The sequence below is a fragment of the Ursus americanus genome, chromosome 14 (assembly GCF_024610735.1).
Source record: "Ursus americanus isolate L20-20 chromosome 14, mUrsAme1.1.p, whole genome shotgun sequence".
NCBI lineage: Eukaryota > Metazoa > Chordata > Mammalia > Carnivora > Ursidae > Ursus > Ursus americanus.
The window spans coordinates 70,080,326-70,104,030 of record NC_142140.1 but is presented as its reverse complement, the minus strand read 5'-3'; the positions used below and the strand labels follow the sequence as shown (position 1 = coordinate 70,104,030).

General features: G+C 38.0%; 1 protein-coding gene across 1 annotated transcript in view; it reads right to left on the bottom strand.

Moving 5' to 3' along the window:
* The window catches only part of AKAP10 (A-kinase anchoring protein 10), an 81,064-nt gene that overhangs the window by 9,115 nt on the left and 48,244 nt on the right, over positions 1 to 23,705 (bottom strand). The window contains exons 9-14 of the mRNA XM_045778326.2: positions 22,900 to 23,044; positions 20,934 to 21,107; positions 16,146 to 16,255; positions 13,487 to 13,569; positions 6,452 to 6,504; positions 5,704 to 5,799 (exon numbers count right to left, since the gene is read on the bottom strand). Of these exons, the coding sequence (XP_045634282.1) occupies positions 5,704 to 5,799; positions 6,452 to 6,504; positions 13,487 to 13,569; positions 16,146 to 16,255; positions 20,934 to 21,107; positions 22,900 to 23,044 (661 nt within the window). The remainder of the gene's footprint in view (positions 1 to 5,703; positions 5,800 to 6,451; positions 6,505 to 13,486; positions 13,570 to 16,145; positions 16,256 to 20,933; positions 21,108 to 22,899; positions 23,045 to 23,705) is intronic.

The following is a 23,705-nucleotide window of genomic DNA, read 5'->3' as shown; positions in this document are numbered from 1 at the left end:
TTCTCAGAAAGCTGTTTTGCAAAGATCATCTCCCAGTCTATAACTCGCCGTTTCATTTTCTTTACAGGGTCTTTTGACAAGCACAAGTTTCTACTTTTGATAAAGATCAATTTATCGGTTTTTCTCCTTTATGGCTCATGCTTAGTTTGATCTAAGAAATCTTGGCCTAACCCCAAATCACAAAGATTCTCTCCTACGAGTTTTAGTTTTAGCTCTGACATTTAGGTCTATGCTCCATTCTGAGCTGATTCTTATGTGCAATAAGGAAGGGGGTTCATTTTCCTCCCATATATGTTTCTAGTTGTTCCAGTACTGCACACTACAAAGACTTTCTTTTTTACTACTGAATTACCTTGGCAGATATGTCAAAAATCAATTGACTTCATATATTTGGGTCTACTTCTGTACTCTTTATGCTAATATCACTCTGCCCTGATCATGCAGCTTTATAATACATGTGTCCACGTACTGTTAGTCTTCCAATTTTCTTCCCCCTCCCGCATGTTTGTTTGTATTTTTTTGATATTCTAGTTACTTTAAATCTTCCAATAAATTTTATAATTATCTTGTCAATTTCTACAAAAAACCCTGCTGGCATTTTTACTGTGATTGTACTGAACCAATCAGTAATCTTGGATAATCTTGTACAGCACGGAGAGTAGAGGCAATACTGTATCACGTATCTGAAAGTTGCTGAGAGAGGAGATCTGAGAAGTTCTCATCACAAAAAAAATTTGCGATGACCATTTTGCAACGTATATAAATATCAAATCCTTATGCTGTATACCTGAAACTAACATAATGTTATATGTCAGTTACACCTCAGTCATTATCACCACCACTATCATCATCCTGGGGAGAAATGGCACCTTAACAACACTGAGTCTCTTGATTCACAAACATGATCTGTTTTTATTTAAATCTTACTTCTGCTCAGTTGTACTGTATATTGTACAAATCGTACACACATTTTGTTGAATATATTCTTAGGATTTTATGTTTTGGGAAGCCACTGTAGATTGTATCCTTTTTAAAATTTCAATTTCTGTTAATTGCTAGTATATAGAAATGTACTTCACTTTTGTATATTAACCTTATATTCTTTTGCATTGCTAAACTTAGTTCAAATGCTTTTTTGTTGATTCCTGAAGACACTACCGTCCAACAGACCTTTCTGTGACAATGGAAATGTTCTGCATTGTGCATACATAGCTAGTCACTACCATACTGGATAAAGCAGCCTCAGGAATGTCTACATAAATGATGAGGTCTTCTGCAAAGAAAACCAGTTTTACTCCTTCCATTACAATTTATAGGCCTTTTTTTCTTTACCTTTTAGGACTTCCAGCACAAGTATCCTTGCCTTCTTCCTAGAATCATGCAGTCTTTCCCTATTACATATGATTTTAGCTGTGAGTTTTATCAGGTTGAGGGGGTTCTGTTCTGTTCCCAGTTTCCTGAGAGTTTTATCATCAATGGTTGAATTTTGTCAAATTCTCTTTCTGCATCTATTGAGATGATCATGTATTTTTCTTTTTATAACAGCAACTGATATTTTCCTTAAAAAAATTTATTCATTCATTCATTCATTCATTCATTCATTCCAGAAAGAGAAAGAGAGTGAGCGAGCGAGCATGAGTGGGCTCAAGAATAGAGGGAGAGGGACAAGCAGACTCCATGCTGAGTGCAAAGTTCGACTCGGGGCTTGATCCCAGGACCCTGAGATCATGACCTGAGCTTTAATCAAGAGTTGGACGTTTAAACGACTGAGCCACCCAGGCACCCCAGCAACTGATTTTCAAATATCAAAGCAAACCTGCTTTCCTGGGATAACCCCACTTGTCATGATGTACTATCCTTTTTACATACTGATGATTGGTTTTCTCGTATTTATTTATTTACTTATTCATTTGAGAGCTCGAGTAGGGGGAGGGGCAGAGGGAGAGGGAGCGACAGAATCTCAAGCAGACTCCCTGCTGAGTGCAGAGCCTGATGCAGGACTCAATCTCATGACCCTGAGCTGAAAACAAGAGTTGGACACAACCAACTGAGCCACCTAGGTGCCCTTTGTATTTTTGTTAAGGATTTTGAGTGTATGTTCAAGAGAGACGCTAGCCTGTAGCTTTCTTTTCTTGTAATGTCTTTGTCTGGCGTTAAGGTTATGCCAGCCTCATACAATGCATTGGGAAATATTACCTCCTCTTCAATTTTCTGGAGCTTTGTCTAGAAATAGTATTATTTCTTCTTTAAATTCCATCTGGGCCTGGAGTTTTCTTTATGGGAAGGAAACTGACTTTCTCTCTCCCACCTCCCAATTTTATTGTTACGACTGACATAACACTGTGTAAGTTTAAGGTGTATAATGTGATAATTAGATATACATATATATTGTGAAATGAGTATCACAGTAAGATTAATACCTCTATCACCTCACATAAATACCTTTTTTAAAAACAGTAAGAATACTTACAATCTATTCCACTAGCAACTTTCAAGTCTATAATACAATATTGTTAATTAGAGTCACCACGCTGTACATTAATCTCTAGAACTAACCCACCTCATAACTGGAAGTTTGCACCCTCTGAGCAGCATCTCTTTATTGCTCCTAACCCCCAGTCCCTGAAACTACTATTTTACTGTTTCTGTGAGTTCGACTTTTTTAGATGCCACATGTAAGTGAGGTCATACAGCATTTGTCTATGTCAGACTTATTTCACTTAGCGTAATGTCCTCAAGGTCCATCCATATTGTCACAAATGACAGGATTTCATTTTTTTTATGGTTAAATTTTCTTGATCCATTCAACTGTCAGGGCCACATATTTCTATGTAACACCTGGCTATTATAAATTATGCAATGAACATGGGGTATAGGTATCTTTTTGAGGTAACAATTTCATTTTCTTCAAATATATACCCAGAAGTGGGATTGCGAGACCTATACGGTAGTTCTATTTTTAATTCTTTGAGGAATCTCCACACGGCTGTACCAATTTACGTTCTCACCAGCAGTGAGCGAGGGTTCCTTTTTCTTACATCCTTGTCAACACTTGTTACTGCTTGTCTTTTTGATAACAGTTATCCTAACAGGTATAAGGGGATACCTCACTGTGGTTATGATTTACACTTCCCTAATGGTTCGTGATATTAAGCATCTTTTCATGTACCTTTTGGCCATTTGTATGTCTTTGGAAAAATGTCTTTCCAGGTTCTTTGCCCACTTTTTAATTTGAAATTTTTTTTTCTGCTATTGAGGTCCGTATATATTTGCATATTAATTCCTCAAATTCAATTTAATAGATACAGTATTATTCAGGTTACCTATTTCTTCTTGAGTGAGCTCTGGTAATTTATATATTTCAAGGAATTTCTCCATCTCATTCAAGCTGTTGAATTAATTAGCATAAAGTTGTTCATAATAGTCAACTATTATCATTCTAATAACTTTAGGATCTGTAGTGATGTCCCCTCTTTCAATCCTGGTACCTGTAATTCATGTCTAATCTCTTTTCCCCCACCCCCCAGTCAGTCTTGTTAGAGGTTTATCAATTTAATTGGTCTTTTTAAAGAGCCAGCTTTTGATTTTTCTCTATTATCTATGTAATTGATATTCACCTTTTTTTTTTTTTAAAGCCCAACATAGGGCTTAAACTCATGACCCTGAAATCAAGACCTGAGCTGAGATCAAGAGTCGGATGCTTAACTAAGTCACCCAAGTACCCCCCATATTCACTTTTATCTTTAATATTTCCTTTTTTCTTCTTCCTTTGGGTTTAATTTACTCATTTCCTAGTTTAAGATAGAAGACTGAAAACTTTTTTTTTTGTCTAATGTAAACATTTAATGCTATAAATTTCCTTCTAAGGACTGCTTTAGCAGTATTCCACAATACTGTAAACATTTTCATTCAGTCCAAAATATTTTCTAACTTCCGTTCTGATTTCTTCTTTGACCAGTGGAAGACTAAGAAGTATGCTATTTAATTTCCAAATACTTGGGGGATTTTCCACACATCCTTCTGCAACTGACTTCTTGATTAGTTTCTTTTTGGTAAGAAAATAGACTGATTTCAATCCTTATAATTTATTGAAACTTGTTTTATGGCCCCGAATATAGTATATCTTGATAAATGTTCTATGTGTTGGCCAAGAGAACGTGTACCCTGCTGCTGCTGAACGCACTGTTCTATAAATGTCCCCTAAGTCAAGCTGGTCGACAGTGTGGTTCTATCCATTACTGACACAGGGCTGCTGCAATCTCTAACTGCTGGAGATTTCGACAGCCATTATGGATTTGTGTATCTTCCCTGTAGTTCTATCAGTTTTAGCTTTATGTGTTTTCAAGCTGTTATCAGATGCATACACATTTAGAATTCTTGATGTCTTCTTGATGAACTGACCTTTTTATCATATAAAATGTCCTTTTTTTTGCCTGGTAATATTCCTTGTTTTGAAGTTTTATTCTGACCTGTGCTAATACAGGCAGTCCAAATTACTTTTGATAATGTCTGCATGGTATATCTTCTCCATCCTTTTACTTTTGGCCTATGTCTTCATATTTAAAGTGGGCTTCTTCCAGAGAGCATCTAAGTAGGTTCTGCCATTATCTATGTAATCAGACAATCTCTGTTTTAACTAGACTATTCAGACCATTTTTATTTAATGTGGTGATTAATATGATTTCATTTAAAACTACTATCTTGCTATTTGTCTTTCATTTGTCCCACAGGATTCTTTCTTCTCTTTCCCCCCTTTTCTTGAGTTCTTTTGTATTCAGTATTTTTTTAGGGTGTGGAAAATAGAAAAATCTATTTTTCTATAGATTGCATTTTCTCCTGACTGTGGGTCAAGTTTCTCTGCTTCCTTGCATACCCAGTAATGCAGTGGATGGCAGACACTGTTGTTTTATACTGTTGAGTGCTGAACTTCATTGTGTTCCTTTAAAGAGGGTTGGCCTTTGCTCTGGCATGCAGTTCTTACTTAAAGAGTTTGATCCTTTCAAAAGTGGCTTTCAAGGTTGGTTAAAGTGCTTTATTCTAGGGTTTAGCTCCAGTAGTAAGGCATAATGTTTCTGAGGACACTATCCAATGTCTTATACATTATAAGATCTATCCACACTGGTCAGTAGGGGTGTGACCTATTCCTAACCCCATGTTTCAGGAATTGCTCAGTCTACTAATTTCTGGTAGTTTTTTCCCTCCCCATGGGCATTTTCACCCAATACATGTATAGATCAGTATTTGGCCAAGGACTTCAAGGGACCTCTCATAAGGAGATAAACTCTGGAGCTTTCTTTCTGTGAAGCTCCTTTTCTGGTATACTGCTCTATGACTTCTAGCCACCTTGGGCTATCCATACTTTGATTTCTGACTCCTTAATTCAGCAACGCTATGAACTCTGTTAGGCTCTCCCCTCCCTGCACTTTGAAAATTGCTTCTGGGCAGTGAGCTACGGATCAAGTCAATGTTACCCTTCTTTTGAGGATTACAGACCTCTACTGCCTATTGTCCAGTATCTGGAAATAGTTGTTACATTTAGTTTGTTAGTTACCCAGTTGTTCATGATGAGAGGTCAGTTTCTAGAGCAGCTAATCCTTCAAAGGCAGAAGGATCATTTCCCTTATGTCCTTTTTTATTTTTATATATCTGGACTCAAATTCTTTCCAGTTTTATACAAGCTAGATCAGAACAAGTCATCCTTACCTTTGTAGACTTCTCTAAAGGTTGATCATATTGTGCCTGTTGCATAACATCACTGACTATCATTTTAGCAATCTTCCAAGCTAGCTCTTCTTGGGCCTTAAAAAAAAAAACACCAAAACAACAGAAAAAACCCAATTCAAACTGTTGATAATGGTTATTCATTAGAAAAATCAAGACATTATCAGTGCTCTAAACACAATTATATACACATATCATGTCCACTTCTTTGGATAAGCAGCACATTCCACGTCTGAATGCACCTGGACCACCCTCTGGCGACGCTACATTAACGTGCTGTTCATTCACTGTCTTCTACGGTCAGCTACTGGGTATCCAACATCATGACTATTTTCATGTTAGATGATCAAAACAAAAATTTTTCTTTTTCCACTCACTTCTCTCAATGTACTTAACTAGTCAAAAAGCAAGCCTCTTCTGAAAACTGACAGTGAGGAAGGAAACATCTGAGCTTTTTGTTTCTACTGATGCCTGCTGGTTGATGAAAATCTGAAGGCATGGGTATTTTTCAGTGGCCAGAGCCTCTGAACCAAAGATCCTGCACTGCCCCCATGAGGCAACTGTCAGATGCTAAAAAGGGCCCACCCTTTCTTGTTACATCCTGGATAAAGGAGCAACGTGCCACGTGCCGCTTAAACACGGGAACTAAAGAAAGAGAAAACCTGAAACCTTACTTACACAAGGTGCCACTTATAAACAGGAATTTCTTTACACTAAAAGTAGAATTTACCTCGTCAGTATTTCCTTGCACCCATTTCTTCATAGCTTGTGAGAACATGGATCCTGGTAAACAAAACCAAAATTGAATGTAGATTTCATACACAATTTTACATTTAAAAGTGCTCTTATTCAAAAGCTACTTCCAGAAATGGATACTCTTTTTTTGTACAATCTCGTCTAAAATGTTAAGGAATATTAACCATTAATCGAAACTGATTATCTCCATTAACAAGTATTTAACTTGCAAACACCATGGTTCAAAAGACTTCTGAAAGGCTGTTTCAGAGTTCTGGACTTTTCCTTCTATTTTCCTTTATCATCTAGGGTGAGATTTTCAGCAAACATTAAGCAAGCAGAAGAAAACTGACCAGGATTTGGTCTTAGATTAAGAATCTAGCAATACACCAGGAGATATCAATCTACTTGCTATATATCCAAACTTTTCAGATCAGCTCCTATACAAAAGGGTTTCCAGTAGAGATTACATTGTTACATGCTCAATCTCTGGTCTGTATGAATTAACTGGGTAAGAGCAGAGTTTTAAATAGCCATGCTGTGTCTGAGCTACGGCACACCTCAGTCTCCTAGGAGATACACAAAAGCCTATCCACATCTGTACTCAGGTGCTGAGGAATCCCCAAGACATAGGCTAGTCGCTTCTTCCATGAATGAAATACATAGCTTATCTTTTTTTTTCTTTAATTTTATTTATTCATTCGACAGAGAGAGAGACAGCCAGCGAGAGAGGGAACACAGGCAGGGGGAGCGGGAGAGGAAGAAGCAGGCTCCCAGTGGAAGAGCCTGACGTGGGGCTCGATCCCAGAATGCCGGGATCACGCCCTGAGCCGAAGGCAGACGCTTAACGCTGAGCCACCCAAGCGCCCCTACATAGCTTATCCTTTCATTAACACAGATAGGCTCCTGTCCTAACTCTGCTTTAAATCAAATGGTTGGTAGATTATTTCTTAGGCAAGATCCTGATTAATTCGATGACTGGATTAGAACTAAAAATAGCACTCATGAAAAAGTACAAAACCTGGATCCATTTCCTTAATAATTTTCAGTATTAGCTAAAAGTCTGAATACTGGTCTAGTTAAACTTTATGGCCAAGCAGTCAACAGGGGCCACAACATTACGTGTTCTGCCTAAAGTTGCAAATGGCTGTTGAATTGCCCAGCTGCTGCTCCCTCTTCAGACTCATCTGAAGAGTCACACTGTTGACACTCTCCTACTTGCTTATGCTCTCTCTCTCTTTTCCTTTTTAATACCCATATGTCTGACTCCTTTCTGTGCATTCCTTCCTCCTTTAATATAGAACTTCTCCAGGACCCCATTCCCAGGCTTTTTCTCTCCTTCAACATATTTTCTTTGGGGTATCTCATCCCCTCCTGTGACTTTACCTTCAAAATGCAAATAATGAAAAAACTTGTCCTTGAGTGTTAAATTCATACAAATTGTCCTAAGGTATCTCAAACTTAATGTGTTCCAAACTTAGCTCGTTTGTTTCTTACCTACTCTTTTCTCTTATATCTTCTATCTCAGAAATTAATTTAATCCTTTATTAAAAATTCACATCATAAATTTTCACCCAGAGAACCATGTTAAAAAACTTAATCCACCTTCCTCATTTGCTCTCTATATGAAATCTGTCACCAAATTCCACCTTGAATGCAGTCTCTTGAATTTCTCTTTGGAAGTCTTAGAAATCTGACCTTTCTAATTCCTGCTACCATTATCCACCTTCAAATCCTCTTCTTCTATCTACATTACTAGCTAATCCTGCTACCCGACTGGTTTCTCTGATACCAATTCATTCCTCTATCACTGCCAGAAAAATGCATCTAGTTGGTACTCTGCTAACACTGGGGGCGCACCTGGCTGGCACAGTCGGTGGAGTGTGTGCTCTTGATCTTAGGGCTGTAAGCTCGAGCCCCACGTTGGGTGTAGAGATTACTTAAAGATAAAATCTAGGGGCGCCTGGGTGGCTCAGTCAGTGAAGCGTCTGCCTTCGGCTCAGGTCAGGATTCCAGGGTCCTGGGACCCAGTACTGATTCTGGCTCCCTGCTCAGCAGGGAGCCTGCTTCTCCCTCTCCCCCTCTGCTTCCGTCCCCCTCCTCACACTTTCACTTGCAGGTTCTCTCTGTCTCATATAAATAAACAAATAATGTAAAAAAATAAAATAAAATAAGAATCCCCGGTGCTTACACAACAGGAACACGCCAGGGCTTTCACAAGGTTCAATTTCACCTCCCACCACTGCATCCAGGCACTAGCACTGCCACTACAGAGACCACATGCTCACGTATTTTACAATTCCTTGTTATACTTTCTCCTAGAGGATTTGAATGCAGCTTTGTTTTTTTTAAAGATTTATTTTAGAGAGCGAGAGCATGCGTACACATGCACAAGAGCTGGGGGTTGGGGGTGCGAGAGGGAGAGACAGAATCTCTAGCAGATTCCCCGCTAAGCGCGGAGCTGGACCCGAGGCTTGAGCTCATGACCCTGAGATCATGACCTGAGCTGAAATCAAGAGCTGGACGCTTAATCAATTGAGCCACCCAGGTGCCCCTGAATGTAACTTTTAAAATTACTTTGCTTGCCCTGAAAGCAAACTTCTCATACTCTCAGAAGACTCTGAGATATACTCTTCTCAAAACTCAACCCTTTCCTCTGTGCTCTATCAGCATTTCAAAACCCAAACTGAAACTATAGGCTAATAAATGATGAACATTCTTGCAGCTATCCTCAGCAAGGAAGGAGAGGAAGCGGAGCCGAACTGTCACAACAGTGTTCTGAGCCAAAGCCCCGAGACTGCTACTGATCCGCTCTGTGATCCCAAACAAGTTATAATTTCCCAGAACCTCAGCTGCTTCATTTGCAGAATAAAGAGGTAGTATCCACACAGGTTGCTAAGAAATCTCCATTACTTGGGGTCTGAGAAGGCTTGAGAGTAGGGTTCTGTGGGTATCCTCAGAATAATAATCTGGATTAGTCTGTGTCAGCTTAAAAAAATAATACTTTTCTTAAATACATATGATCCATAATCTTACCACCTGGATAATCTCTGCAGAAATCCCCCCAGATTAATTAATTAAATCAACAAGTAATTAAAGAATGCCTATCATGTGGCAGGCATAATTTTAGAATCAGGGAATACAATCCCTGCTCTCAGAGAGGTGATATTACACTCAAGGAAGAGAAATAGACTATCAACAAGTATGCAAATAAGTGAGTAAGATAATATCAGACGGTGGTAAGAAAATAAAGAAGTGGTATGTTCGTGGTACAGATGAGTTGAGTTCATGTAGGCTGGGAAGTCCTCTCTGAAGAGAGAATACTTGCCATGAGAAAGAGCTCATGAAAGACACGGCAGGGGGAACGGTACACGGAGAGGCCCTAACAGAGAAGGGACCTCAAAAAAAGAATAAAGGGGACTCCAGTTAGATCCTAGTCCATCAAGAGCAGAGTGGTTCAAGGCAAACTTGTAGAGGCAGGCAGGGAACATTCGTAGGTGACAGCAAAGAGGCGATCCAAAGGTTTGGGAGAAGAGATGGGTGGGTAATTAAGCAGTGAAGCATGAAGGGTAAGAAAATTCAGAAAGTAGAGGAAAAGGGTATAATGAAAAGTAGAAGGCATCTCCCTCTTCTCATCCTTACTATGTTACATGCTTTGGGTATCCTTTCAGGAAAAAAAAAAAAAGAATATGAATATATATGTATATATTCATATTCATTCCTCTAAAAATATCACACACAAGATCACCTATGATGTATTGCAACCAAAAGGTTTAACTCAAATCAACACTTCACGTACAAATCCCAGTTTACAAGAAACACAGGTAAGAAAGGAATAAACTGAATAGTACAACCAGGAAAATCCAGGTTGGGCATTTTATAGAATAACTAGCATGACAGGCTTGCGAAGCCAGGGTCATAAAAGAGGGACTAAGCTAGATTAAAATAAACAGAGTACACCTTCTTACTTGTATCCTTAGCATATAGCATTGTCTCTGGCCTTCTGAGTAAATGAATCAGATCTGCTGGCTCCTGCATTAGGTCATTTACTTCCCACAAAAATACATGACTTAAAGACATGGCTGGACAGCTAGAGGAAGCACTGGGATATATGGATGCATTTACTCAAACTGCAGACATTACTATTAATTGCTTTATGTAGGCATGTCTCGGTTACATTAATAATGCAAGTAACCTGATGGATGAGCCTGCTGGTAGATGATGTAATCCTGCTGCCTCTACCTTCCAACACAACCCAAGTCTGACCGTTCTTCCACAACCTAAATCACAACCACCACCATCATCCTCTCCTTAGACCACAGCAAGAATGTTCTTTCCCTGCTTCTCCTCTTAAACCCCTACACTCTATTTTCCAAACAGTTGCCAAAGCCACACCTTTAAAACATGAATCACATCCTGGGAACCCCTGCTCCAACTTCCAACTTCCTACCATGGTCTGTGAGAACCCCCCCAACCTTACTCGCCTCCTCCGCTCATCCCTCTGCTCACTCTTCAGCCGCACTGGTCTTGCTGCTGCTTGATCATGCTGGGCTCTTAAGCTTCAGGGTTTGTCTTGTGCCTTCTGCCAAGAACCTCTTCCTGCAGATCTTGCCAGGCTTACTCCCCCATTTTGCTCAGGTCTCTACTAAAAATGCAACTTCCTCAGTGAGACCTTTCCTGACAACCATTTTCTTTTTTAAGTAGGCTTCACGCTCAGCATGGAGCCCAGTGAGGGGCTTGAACTCACAACCCTGAGGATCGAGACCTGAGCTGAGATCAAGAGTCAGATGCTTAATTGACTGAGCCACCCAGGCGCTCCTCCAGACAACCACTTTTATTTTTTTCTTTTACAGATTTTATGTGTTTGTTTATTTTAGGGAGCGAGAACGTGAGCAGGGGGAGGGGGAGAGGGGGAGAGAAAGAGAATCTCAAACAGACTCCATACTGAGTGCAGAGCCTGTTGTGGGGCTTGATCTCCCGACCCTGAGATCATGAACTGAGTCAAAATCAGGAGTCGGATACTCAACCAAACGAGCCCCCCCAGGCACCCCTGACCACCACTTTTAAAACAGAGCTCCCCACTATTCTTATGTTTATATATATAAACACACACACACACAGTATTCTATTCACTCTTTCCTCCACTATAATGTGAGCTCCACAAGGGCTGGAAATTTCATTTTCTTCTCAGAATCTAGAACCGTGAATGCATAGGGCAGGCACTCATATTTTAGAATGAATGAATAAGTGAATAATATGAAGAGACTGAATAAACCGAAAGAGCAGAGATAGTGTTTGGCAAAAGTTTCTTGTATATCTTTAGCTACTAACTACATATCTTAATTCCTGTGTGTGTGTGTGTGTGTGTGTGTGTAAAAACCCCGCAAGCACCCAACACCTATACTCTAGAGCAGTAGCACTTCTTTATGAGATGTCAGAGTAATAAGACCAGCTTTTTAAAAAATTAATGAGCTCAGAGATTCTCTTAATACTGGAGATGCCATGACCCTCACGGACAGAAGCCACCTGAGGACGGTGTAGAGCCCTTCCTGGCCGCTACCCCACAGAGGCTGGCTAGCACTTCCTCTGCTCCAAGGCTACCCATAACCGCTTCCTCCTAGTCATGTTTTACCCAATAAAAGATGCTACTAGACTCTAAGTTTCTTAATGGCAGGATCTGTATCTTCTAACCCCCCCCAGTGGATAGGAGTGCACAGAGGCACTAAAACATTATTTACTGAATGAACTGTGTAGACTTCTTTCAGTCTTTAAACTTTTCCTGACCACATACTTCAGACTTCTTTGGTGAAAGAGGAAATAAAATCAATTATTTAAATAAACTAATAAGGTGAAATAGGTAACAGGCCCTTTTTTGGTCTAAATTATTTCAACAATTGTTCCATTTTTTGCTTACTCTGTCGATGTATATCTGATCCAAAAGTAGAATGCTCATAACATCAGGTGGTATGACTCATTACTCAAACAACAGTTGCATTAAAAAATAAACATAATATGGGGTGCCTGGCTGGCTCAGTCGGTAGAGGAGCACGCAACTCTTGATCTTGGGGTCATGAGTTTGAGCCTACGTAGAGTTTATGTAAAAAAATTTTTTAACAAATATACATAATAGGAATGCAGTCCTATTAAATTTAATAGGAAGATTAACAACAGCTCTTAATTTTAAACACACTTATCAAAATAGAACATTTTTTCTTTTTAAAAAGTTTTTAAAAAATTATTTATTTATTCTAGAGAGAGGGAGAGAGAGAGGGAGCACCCACGCACACAAGTCGGGGGGAGGGGCAGAAGGAGAGGGAGAAGCAGACTCCTTGCTGAGCAGGGAACCCGACGTGAGGCTTGATGCCAGGACCCTGAGATCATGACCTGAGCCAAAGGCAGATGCTTCACGGACTGAGCCATCCAGGCACCCCTGGAGCATTTTCTTCTTACAAAAGTTAGTATCTTTTACTCAAGACAATACTGTCAATTCAATCACATTGAAAAATTTCTAGATCCCAACTGAATGGATCCACATTGGTTTCCAAAATCTTCCTGTGTAGACCAACTGTTTGGAAGTTGAGATCAGTCACAAATAATGTTCTTGTTAAAAAAAAGACTTCTATGTTTAACTCTTGCAGTTGATGGAGCACTCTCCTGACAAAGGATCTGAATTTCAACCTATGAATATTTTCCACAAATATTTCATAATAACTTCTAGCAAATTAGAGGAAATTTAATGAACTGAAGGGTCTCACGACAAACATTAAGTCCAACCTGGACTGGGTATTCACCATCTTTAATAGAAAGGTGACATTCTTTCGCAAATATGTGCTTTCTGTAATGGTAAAGCAAGCTCACTCACTTTCATTCAGAGATGCAACTACATGTAGCCCTTGGGCTCAGCTGTGATATAAACACAAGTGAGAGATAAGACAGTTACTTCATAAAATAGATCTTCAGTGATCCTTCACTTACAGTCAATGACTGATGTGAGTGAAGGCTTAACACGGAGTATAAAAACACCACAAACCTTTTGATTTCTTTACATCAGGTTCAGGCTCAGATTCTCGAATGAATTGCCCCAAGTCACTTACTCTTCCGAATGTCATCTTCCTAAACAAGTACAAAAAGAAGAACATGATTTCTAACAATCAATTTTAAATTAAAGAAAGAAAAATACAAAAAAAAAAAAAAAGGAAAAAAGAATTCCATTCTTAAGCATCTCATCTAAAGCTAGAAATACAATTTATAGCTAGCTCATGTTATTCAAAGCAAGGCTTATTTCAAATAGAACTGTCCCCCAAAGAAAGCAAAATAATCTTTAATTCAGTGTAATTCCATTCAAATCCCAAAAAGGTTTATGAAACATGATGGGTGAAGAGATGGCTCACAATACTAAAATTTATACAGAGGAGGAAAGGTGTAAGAATAGCCGAGATAATTCTGTAAAAGAGATAAAAAGGTAGGAACCTGCCCTAGACCAAAATGTGTATTATAAAGTATGGTAATTATATATAGTTATACATGCTATAAAGCTATAACAATATAAAAATTAAAAGGCAAAGAACACAGTGAAAGATCTTATTTAACAGATCACATCAATAATGAATTTTAAAAAACATACAGAATCCCAACAAGTCACTAAGAAATCATCCAACAGAAAAACGTAAAAAGGAGACGAATAGTCAACTCATGGAAGAAAAACCTGTTAACCAACAAAATGCCAAAAGAAGTTGAATCTTGTGAGCAGGAGTCCAGGTGGTAAAAAAAAAAAAAAAAAAAAAAAAAAAAAAATCAAACATCTGATGCTATTTAGCGTCAATAAAGATGTGGGGAAAATTAGTATCTTTGTTAATGAGGGTACGGATGCAAAATATATAGATACTTTCAAAGGTAAATTGGTAAGATCTATTGAAATTTAAAGTCTGCGACTTGGTGTAAGGAAGTAAATAAGAGGAAGTCTTTTGCTATTCTGTGTATAACTGCAAACAACTTAAATACTCAATATTTCATAATCTGTGAAAAACTGTAAACAACTTAAATACTCAATACCAAAGGGCCAAACAGTGGCCACACTTATGAGCTATAATTAATATTATATATAGAATACTGTAACACAGTTAAAATGAGGTAAATCTGTATAGACTAACAAAGAGAAATCTCCAAAACTCACTGTGAATGAAAGCACAAGATACTGAAGAGAGTGTGATATCAATTACATAAAAATAAGCAAACAAAAATACATACTATAATGTAACAGTGATTATCCTGAGTAGGAAGGGGAGAGAAAGCAGTGGTGTGTGACCAAAGGGGAATTAGCCTTATCTATCAATTTAACCTGTACAAGAGATTAATATATTTGTAATTAAAAGGTAGAAGAAGAAACTCTGTGATGCCTACGTATTATTTCACTTCGGGCACAGTGGGTCTTATTTGAGGGCTACTGTTCATAGTAAGTCATCATTTCACATGTGGTTGCAATACACCAACGGATACAAATTTGTCTGCCTTCAGAAAAATTTCAGGAAGATGCCAAAGCCAGAGAGCTAAAACAAACACTGAAAACTCTCTTTAAAGATGAAGAAAAGTCATTTTCCCTTTTCTGATCCATTTTATACATTATCTGTTAAAATATATTTATTTTACATACACAAAAAACTTAACAGAAGTAAAACATCTTGCAATTGACAGACTAAGTAAGGTTTTAAGTAAATGAACCAACAATTCCCTAATGAATATAGTCTTTGGTAATTAAATCATGTAGGCTTATTGTCCATCATTTCCTAAAAGAAGCGCTAAAGATTACAACACTGCCTCAGCGGAAGTGTGCTTTTTGAAGACAATGTAGTCAAAACAGCCCTTTATTTACTTTTCAGTGCTTTCCAGGATTCCTTGGTCTCCCAAGTATCACTGTTACTTTCTGACAAAATCAATTAAACATGTTGAAATCCCTTTTCATGGTGCTGCCAGGACTGGGGTTGGGGTAAGGTAATCAAGAATTTACACAGATTTATAGGCTCATCAAGCCATCTTTAGGGAAGAGGAAGCGATTTTATGATTTGGTCTGTGGTAAAGGTTGGTTAAGTGGCATATGCTATGAACTGATGTCTTTTTGTTACAGGATAAAATAAACACCCAATTCCTAAATACAAAGAAATAATTTTATTCTGGTTTCAAGTATTAGCTATACAGTCCATAATAAATGATGCTGGCATCTTTGTACTTTGTTTTTATTTTTCGTTTTAAGATAGAGACTTTGAAATAGCTAACATGTGAACCAAATGAAATATGGGAAGAGATACAGCCTAACACGTATCATATAAACATGATACTCACCAGCCTTGTACAGTGCGGTGGAATGACGACGGTAATGGTATTTACAGAGGTTTACTAGATACCTGGCAAGGTTCTGAATGCTTTTTATGTACCTCTAAACAACCCAATGAAGTGGAGATGAAAAAACTAAGACACAGAGGTTAAGAAGTTTACCAGTAAGTGGCTAAGCCAAGATTAAAACCGAGGAAGTTGCTGCCTAGTCTCCACTCTTAACTGTGGTCTACTCTGTACTATATATAAAAGTGCTGGGTATAGAACAGTAGATTAGAAACAATTTTTAAATTTTAAGTTAAAAAATAAAAGATGCAAAATTCAACAGACTTATAAAAGTTCGAGACCCTAGTTGAGCTTACCCGGCGTATGTCCGCTGATACAGAGATTCTGGATCCAGACTCGCAGCATCCACAATTATCGCTTCGTCAAAATTTTTCAGAATTTTAACACTGGCTTTTTTCATACTGGACTACAACAGAAATTGTAAAATTAATAGTATGTTATTCGGGAATCAAACAGTGCCAGGTTTGGATTATGACAGATTTGTACAAAATCTTCAGTATTTGAAATACATGTAATTCTCACTCAAGCTCATCATTATAGAGATGCTGAACAGCAATGATTCTGAAATGTAGCCTCGAAATACAATCACAGGAGGAAAGCACAGTATTACAATGTATAACATATGCATTTAATGCCAAATCTGTTTGTTTTCTTAATGATCTAAGTTCCAACAAATGTGCTATCTTCACAGGCATTACATTCCCAAATGTACAAGACTCCCACCCACCCAGACATATATAGCTTAGCTAACTTTTACAAATAAACATAAATACCTTTGATTTTCAGTGAGGCTATGTTACAAAGGAGAAGCTAAAGAAAACTTTCTAAAATGACCAGCTAGATGAGTGCAGTAAGTTCCCCACCCAGCATGTCATCTCCCACTCCTCATCCCACAAAAAAAGCAAGTAAGAATTGGTATTTCTATGAAATACCAGAGCCATAGTTTTCCCAGATATTCCATCTCTAAAAATTCAATTACAGACACAGTTCCACAAAATGACTAATATACAAGATTATTCCTCATTGTGGCATTGTTTAAAATAACAAAAGATGGGAAAGTGCTTAATATCCATGACTAAGATATAGGTTAAATTAATAAAATAAAAATTGAACAGACACTTATAGAACATGCTCTACAGTGTGGGGGAGGGGTTCTTTTTATGTGCCAAGAAGGGTAAATAATTAAAAAGAAAGAGGCACCGGGGCGCCTGGGTGGCTCAGTTGGCTAAGCGTCTGCCTTTGGCTCAGATCGGGTCCTGCACTGGGTTCCCTGCTTAGCGGGGAAGTCTGCTTCTCCCTCTGCCTCTCCCCCCTGGCTTGTGCTCTCTCTCGCTCATTCTCTTTCTCTCAAATAAATCAAAATTAAAAAAAAAAAAAAAGTATCCACAAGAAAACTATTAGAGTTAACAAATGAATTTCATAAAGTTCCAAGGTACAAGATCAACACAAAAGTTTATTTCAATGCATTACCAATGAAAAATAAGAAGATGAAATTAAGAAAATAATTCTATTTATAATAGCATCAAAAACAATAAAAAATTCAGGAAAAAAATGTCCCAAGAAGATACAAGACCTGTACACTGAGGCCCACAAAACCATGATGAAAGAAATTAAAGACAGCTTAAATAAATGGGATGACATCCCATGTTCATGGACTGGAAGAAGACTTAATATTGTTAAAATGGTAATACATCCCAAAGGAATCTACAGATTCAATGTAAACCCAATCCTAAATTTCATATGGAATTGCAAGGGACCCAGAATAGGCAAAAGAATCTTACAATTAAAAAAAATAAAGTTGAAGGACACATAGTTCCTGATTTCAAAACTTGCAAAGCCGTAGTAATCAAAACAATGTAGTACTGGCATAAGATACACGTAGATCAATGTAGTAGAACTGAGAGTCCAGAAATAAACCGGTATGTCTAAGGTCAAATGATTTTTGACAAAGATGCCAAGATCACTCAATGGTAAAAGAAGAGTTCTGTCAATAAAAGGTTCTGGGACAACTAGATATCCACATGCAAAAAAATAGTCGGCCCTTACCTCACACAACATGCAAAACTAACTCAAAATGGATCAAAGGCCTAAACTCTTAGAAGAAAATACAGGTAGGCATGGGGAGTGACTGCTTAATGTTCCATTTTCGAAGTTTCCATTTGGGGCGATGAAAAAGTCTGGAACCAGATAGTGGCAATGGCTGCACAACTCTGTGAATATACTAAATTCACTATTCAGTGAACATCACTGAATTAGACACTTAATAACATTTAACTTTCTGTTAGCTGAATTTTACCTCAATTTAAAAAAAACTGTTTTTCTATATGCTTACCTTTGAGTATAAGAAAAAAATTCCCTTTATTAATAGTATCAAAAAGAGTAAAATATTTAGAATAAACTTAAGAAATACAAAACTGATACTTGAAAACTACAATATGTAAGAAATTAAAGAAGATCTGAATACTTGAAAGGCATCCTATATCCTCTGTTCATGGATCAGAACATTTAATATTGTTAAGATGGCAATTCGTCCCAAATTGATCTATGGAAGCAATGCACTCCCTATCAGAATCCTCGCTGGTGTCTGCGTAGAAGTTGATAAACTGATCCTTGAATGCATCCGAAAACTCAAGGGACCTCAAATAGTCAAAACGATCTTGAAAAAGAAGAACTAAGTTGGAAGACTCTCCCTTCCTTCCTGATTTCAAAACCTGTTACCCAAGCAAAGGTAATTAAGACAGAGTTAAACAGTTATCATTTGAGCTAACAATTCTACTTCTAGATATATACATAAGAGAAATGAAAACCTATATTCACACAAAAACTTGGACAGCAGCATTATTCATAATAACCAAAAGAGAGAAATAACCCAAATGTCCATCAACTGAAGGATAAACGAAATGTGGCATGTGTGTAAAATGGAATATTATTTGGCCATAAAAGGAATAAAGTTCTGGGATGCGTGGGTGGCTCAGTCAGTTGAGCGTCAAGACTTTTGATTTTAGCTCACGTCATGATCCCAGGGTCTTGGGATCGGGCCCTGCGTCTGGCTCCTGGCTCTGCGGGGAGTCTGCTTTTCCCTCTCCCTCTCCCCTTGGCTCATGCTGTCTCTCTCTCTAATAAATGAATAACTTCTTTTTAAAAAAACCAACAACCAAAACAAACAAACAAAAGGAATACAGTTCTGATACATGCTAAGCATGGATGAACCTTGAAAACAGCACGCTAAGTGAAAGAAACCCGTCGCAAAAGACCCCACATCACATGGTTCCAATTATATGAAATGTCCAGAATAGGCAACTCTATACAGACAGAAAGTAGCTCAGTAGTAGCCTAGGGCTGGAGGAATTGGAGGACTTGGGGGGTATTATTTAAAGGACACAGGATTTCTTTCTTAGGTGAAAAACCAATTGGCTTTGGTGACAGTTAAGCAACTCTATGAATATACTAAAACTACTAAATTATACAACATAAACAGGTGAATTGTATGGTATGTGAATTATCTCTCAATAAAGCTGTACAAAAAATGAAGAAAAAAGAGTATATACAGAATGATTTCAATTATATAACTGAATAGGTAACACAAACCTATACACCATCAAAAGTTAGGATAGTAGCTTTCCTGGACAGTGACTAGAAGGGGGCACAAGAGGGTTTATGGACATACGGGTAATGTTATGTTTGTTTCTTGAGCTGGATGCTGGATACACGGATCAAATCTGTTTATGAAAATTCTTCAAGCTACATAGAGTTATGATATATTGAGTTTTCTGTATATATATATATTACACTTCAACCAAAAGTGTAAAAATATATTTTAAAGTCAGCACCTAGACCTCTGAAGTGCTTAAATAACAAAACATTCTAGCCTGTATCAGAACACAAAATGGCAACCACATTCAACGGATCACCTGCTACGCAACCTGAACAGGAGGAAAATGTGCTGCGGAGAGCCCTGTTGCTGGTAATAAATAGTACTGTTGTGTAAATTAAGAAACTTTATCCAAGGCCCTGTGTCAAAAAGTCTGCAGTGTTATTTATGTGTCAATGGTGTGATGAGAAACTAATTATGCTACATTATGGTGAAGAACACTAGACAGGGAATTTGTTTGGGCTCTACACCTACTGTGCGATTTTAATAAAATTAGTTAACTTTTTTTTTTTTTTTAAAGATTTTATTTATTTATTTGACAGAGATAGAGACAGCCAGCGAGAGAGGGAACACAAGCAGGGGGAGTGGGAGAGGAAGAAGCAGGCTCATAGCGGAGGAGCCTGATGTGGGGCTCGATCCCATAACGCCCTGAGCCGAAGGCAGACGCTTAACTGCTGTGCCACCCAGGCGCCCCTAAAATTAGTTAACTTCTTAATACCTTCCTAGATCTCTCTTGGGGACAAACCATTTCACCCAATTGTGGGGAGAATCAGTTAAGGTTTGACGCATGAAAGCACTCTAAAAAAAACCCAAAAAGATTAAGGAAATATAGTGTCCCTGCAGTTCAAAATGGAACCAAAAGCTCTTCGGTGAAATACAATATTAAGAAAGGATGATTAAGAATTATACTAGGGGTCCCTGGATGGCACAGTTGGTTACCTCCGACTCTTGGTTTCAACTCAGGTCGAGATCTCAGGGAAGCGAGATCAAGCCTGCTCTGCTCCGTGTGGAGTCTGCTTGGGGTTCTCTCTCCCCCTCTCTCTGCCCCTCCCTCTCATGCTCACGAGGTCTCTCTCTAAAATAAGTAAATCTTAAAAAAAGAAAGAATTATTCTATAAAAAAGCATCCCAAATGTAGTTACTAAAATTTCCCAAATAACTGCACAAAGAGTTCTTTGGAGGCTAGAAATGTACGTCGTATTATCTGATTACTGAAGGCAACAGCTGGAGTCAGGCAGAAGAGTGGCCTGAATGAAACAGCACACCACCTTACGACATAATACACTGCTAATCACTGCAGATATTTGTGTTAAAACACAGAGTAAGTTGGCGAATTTTATTTTCTTCGTTTCTTCTAACAACAAAAACTTCCAAACAGAAGGGAAGGATGTGTACACCTTTCTCCCCATTGTCAGAGGCGAACTGATCAGTACCTGAGAAGCCGAGCTGTCGGAACCACCTGGGTGAGAGTCATCAGGAGGACCGAGGGAGCCGTGAGCCGTCAGTGACACATTTCCTCCCAGAAACTCATCTCCTCGAACCGAATGGATGAGATCATTCAAATACTTATAATAAAGATTGCTGGACAAGAAACCAGGCAAAAAGACCTGGAAGAGAGGACAAGCATTATTTTAGAGGTGAAATCAAATACAATTAAAATCTTCTTTGAAAGCAGAATTTTATGCACAATTCTACCAGCTAGCACAAGTGATTTTGCTTTTCCTTGTTATACTCCCAAGTATTATCCCTTCATGTACAGTTTACATTGTGACTAAAATTATGAGTACAATTTATAGGTGTGTCCCCCAGGAGCTTACCATAAACTATTACATAGACTCGATATTTAGATTTTTTAGTGACCAGAAAACATGCTGCAAGGGAATCTAATCTGAAACTAGATTTTTCTGGTTATAAATATTAAAGTCTTAGCGTATATATTGATTTTTTTTTTTTACTTCTGAACTGATTTCCTTAAGATAAATTACCAGGTATGTGATTATTGAGTTAAATGGGGTGAACATGTTAGCTTTGATATGGATAGCCAATTTACTCCTCAGAAGGATGTTGTCAATTTGTATCATTGGCAGTATATCAAGGTCTCTGTTTTGACATAGGCTTTCCAACACTGGATTGTGTTTTTCCAAATCATTGTTAAGTGAGTGCCTAATGATACATGGATGTTTTTATTTACCTTTAAAAATTATTAATGATGTGGAATAAGTTCCCATGTTTATTACTGGCATTTCCTATTACCAACTTTCCCTTCACAGCAGTTAGCATTATGACTGTAAACAGTCTGTGTTTAATGTGTGCCTTCTTTATAGACAGAGCTCCAGGAGGGCAGAAGCCACATTTCTTCTGTTGACCACCAAAACACCAATACCTGGCACAGAAATTCTCAAAGTACTGATGAACGAATCATCCGTGTCTTTTTCTCATCTATCTGACAGTATTAAAATTAGTGTAAATTCTTTACATATACACATTGTATAAGAAATATTTAAACATTCTGTTTTTCTCTGTATTTTCATATTCTTTTTTATCCAGAAAGTTTACTTTCTTTATATGATACAGATTTGGAACTTTTCCTAATTTTAGATCAGGAAGATTTTAATCATGAGGAATTTTTTATCCCTGGGCAACAGCTGATTGTCTATTCACCTTACCATGAGCTTTTTAATGATCTGATTTCTATATGTAACTCTTCCATGTTCCTGAAATTCAGTTTCTATGTGCGGTATTATTTAACAGTGCTTACTTAATCCTTTCCCACCTAGATACACATGACATATATAAGCATCATAACCTCATGGGCTTATCCTGGGCTCTGTGTAATTCCTGGTAAAATCCGCTCTAGTTCATTAGAAGAATAAGTCATTCACAGATTCTAACACCTTATTATTAATAAGCTATTAGTGATCCCCCGCAAGTTATGATACATAAAACTAGTGTTCTAACCCTGTTGACAGATACTGATGAAATATTTGGATCATTTTAAGCTAATTTTGTCTAATACTGCTATCTAACTATTTTTGAAAATTTAATAATAACAGTGTAATAATAGCCATTAACATTTTTTAAATACTATGTGCTGGACGCAATATTAATAGGAACTTCGTACATCTTACCTCATTTTTATCCTTAAAATAGCTTTTAGGTAAGTACCCATATTATCTCCATTTTAGAGATGTAGAAAATGGCATTAGAGAATTTCAATAACCGCCTGAGGTCACTCAGCCTATAAAGGCTAACTTAACACATACCAAGTCAGACTCAAAGCCTCTGCTCTAAATCACTACACTCCACTGCTTCAATTTTCCAGTTTTGTTACATTTGGTTTTTTTCCGTGTTATGTTTTCTGGGTTTCACCAGTAAAAACTTCTTGCAGTTCTTGGTTACCTTCTCCATGGTCGTCCAGGCCTGACGTAATGGAGTTGTGAAACAGTTAGGGAGTGGCCCACCTTCCCTGCAGATATTGGATTCAATTTCTAATCGTACAACATCATCAAATCCAAGAGGATGTGTGGCTTGGAGGGAGAAGTACCTATGGGACAAAGACAGCCAAAATCAAACCAAATTTCCTAGCTAGTATAAGCAACTTCTGGCACCTACTCTTCTACGAGGCTACTTGATTCAGCTTCCAGACCTAGGACTCGAGAGCTGGCTCCTAAGGGCCATGCTGCAACCTTCACTCCCACAGCCCCGAAGGTATCTGAGTCAACTTGCTACATTCCTATCTCCTTCCATCTTCCTTAGTCCTTAAGATTGCTGAGGGTCGGGCTACAAGTGAGACAAAGAAATCAATCAATCGCACGTATTTAATGGGCACCTATTCTCTGTTCAGCATTTGGGAGGCAGAAATGGACTTAAGAGAGGGCAAGACACAATTCTCTCCCTGGAAACAGAGCAGAAAAGACCTCTGCATCGGACACGATGAGAACACACCACTGTAACTACGAGGTACAGGTACTATACATGCAGGAATTCAAACTACAACAGCGCCGAGGGTGAAGTACATGGATCTCATGTATTTGCACAGAATAACAGGACTTGGTGAAGACTGGGTGTGGAAAGGAAAAGGAGTAATCAATGCTACCTTAAAGATTTCTAACTTCATAAGATATAATGCAAAACTAGTGTTCTGGTAGGCTGATTATAAACTGGATACCAAAAAAAGGAGGATTAAAAGCAAAAAAAATATATGT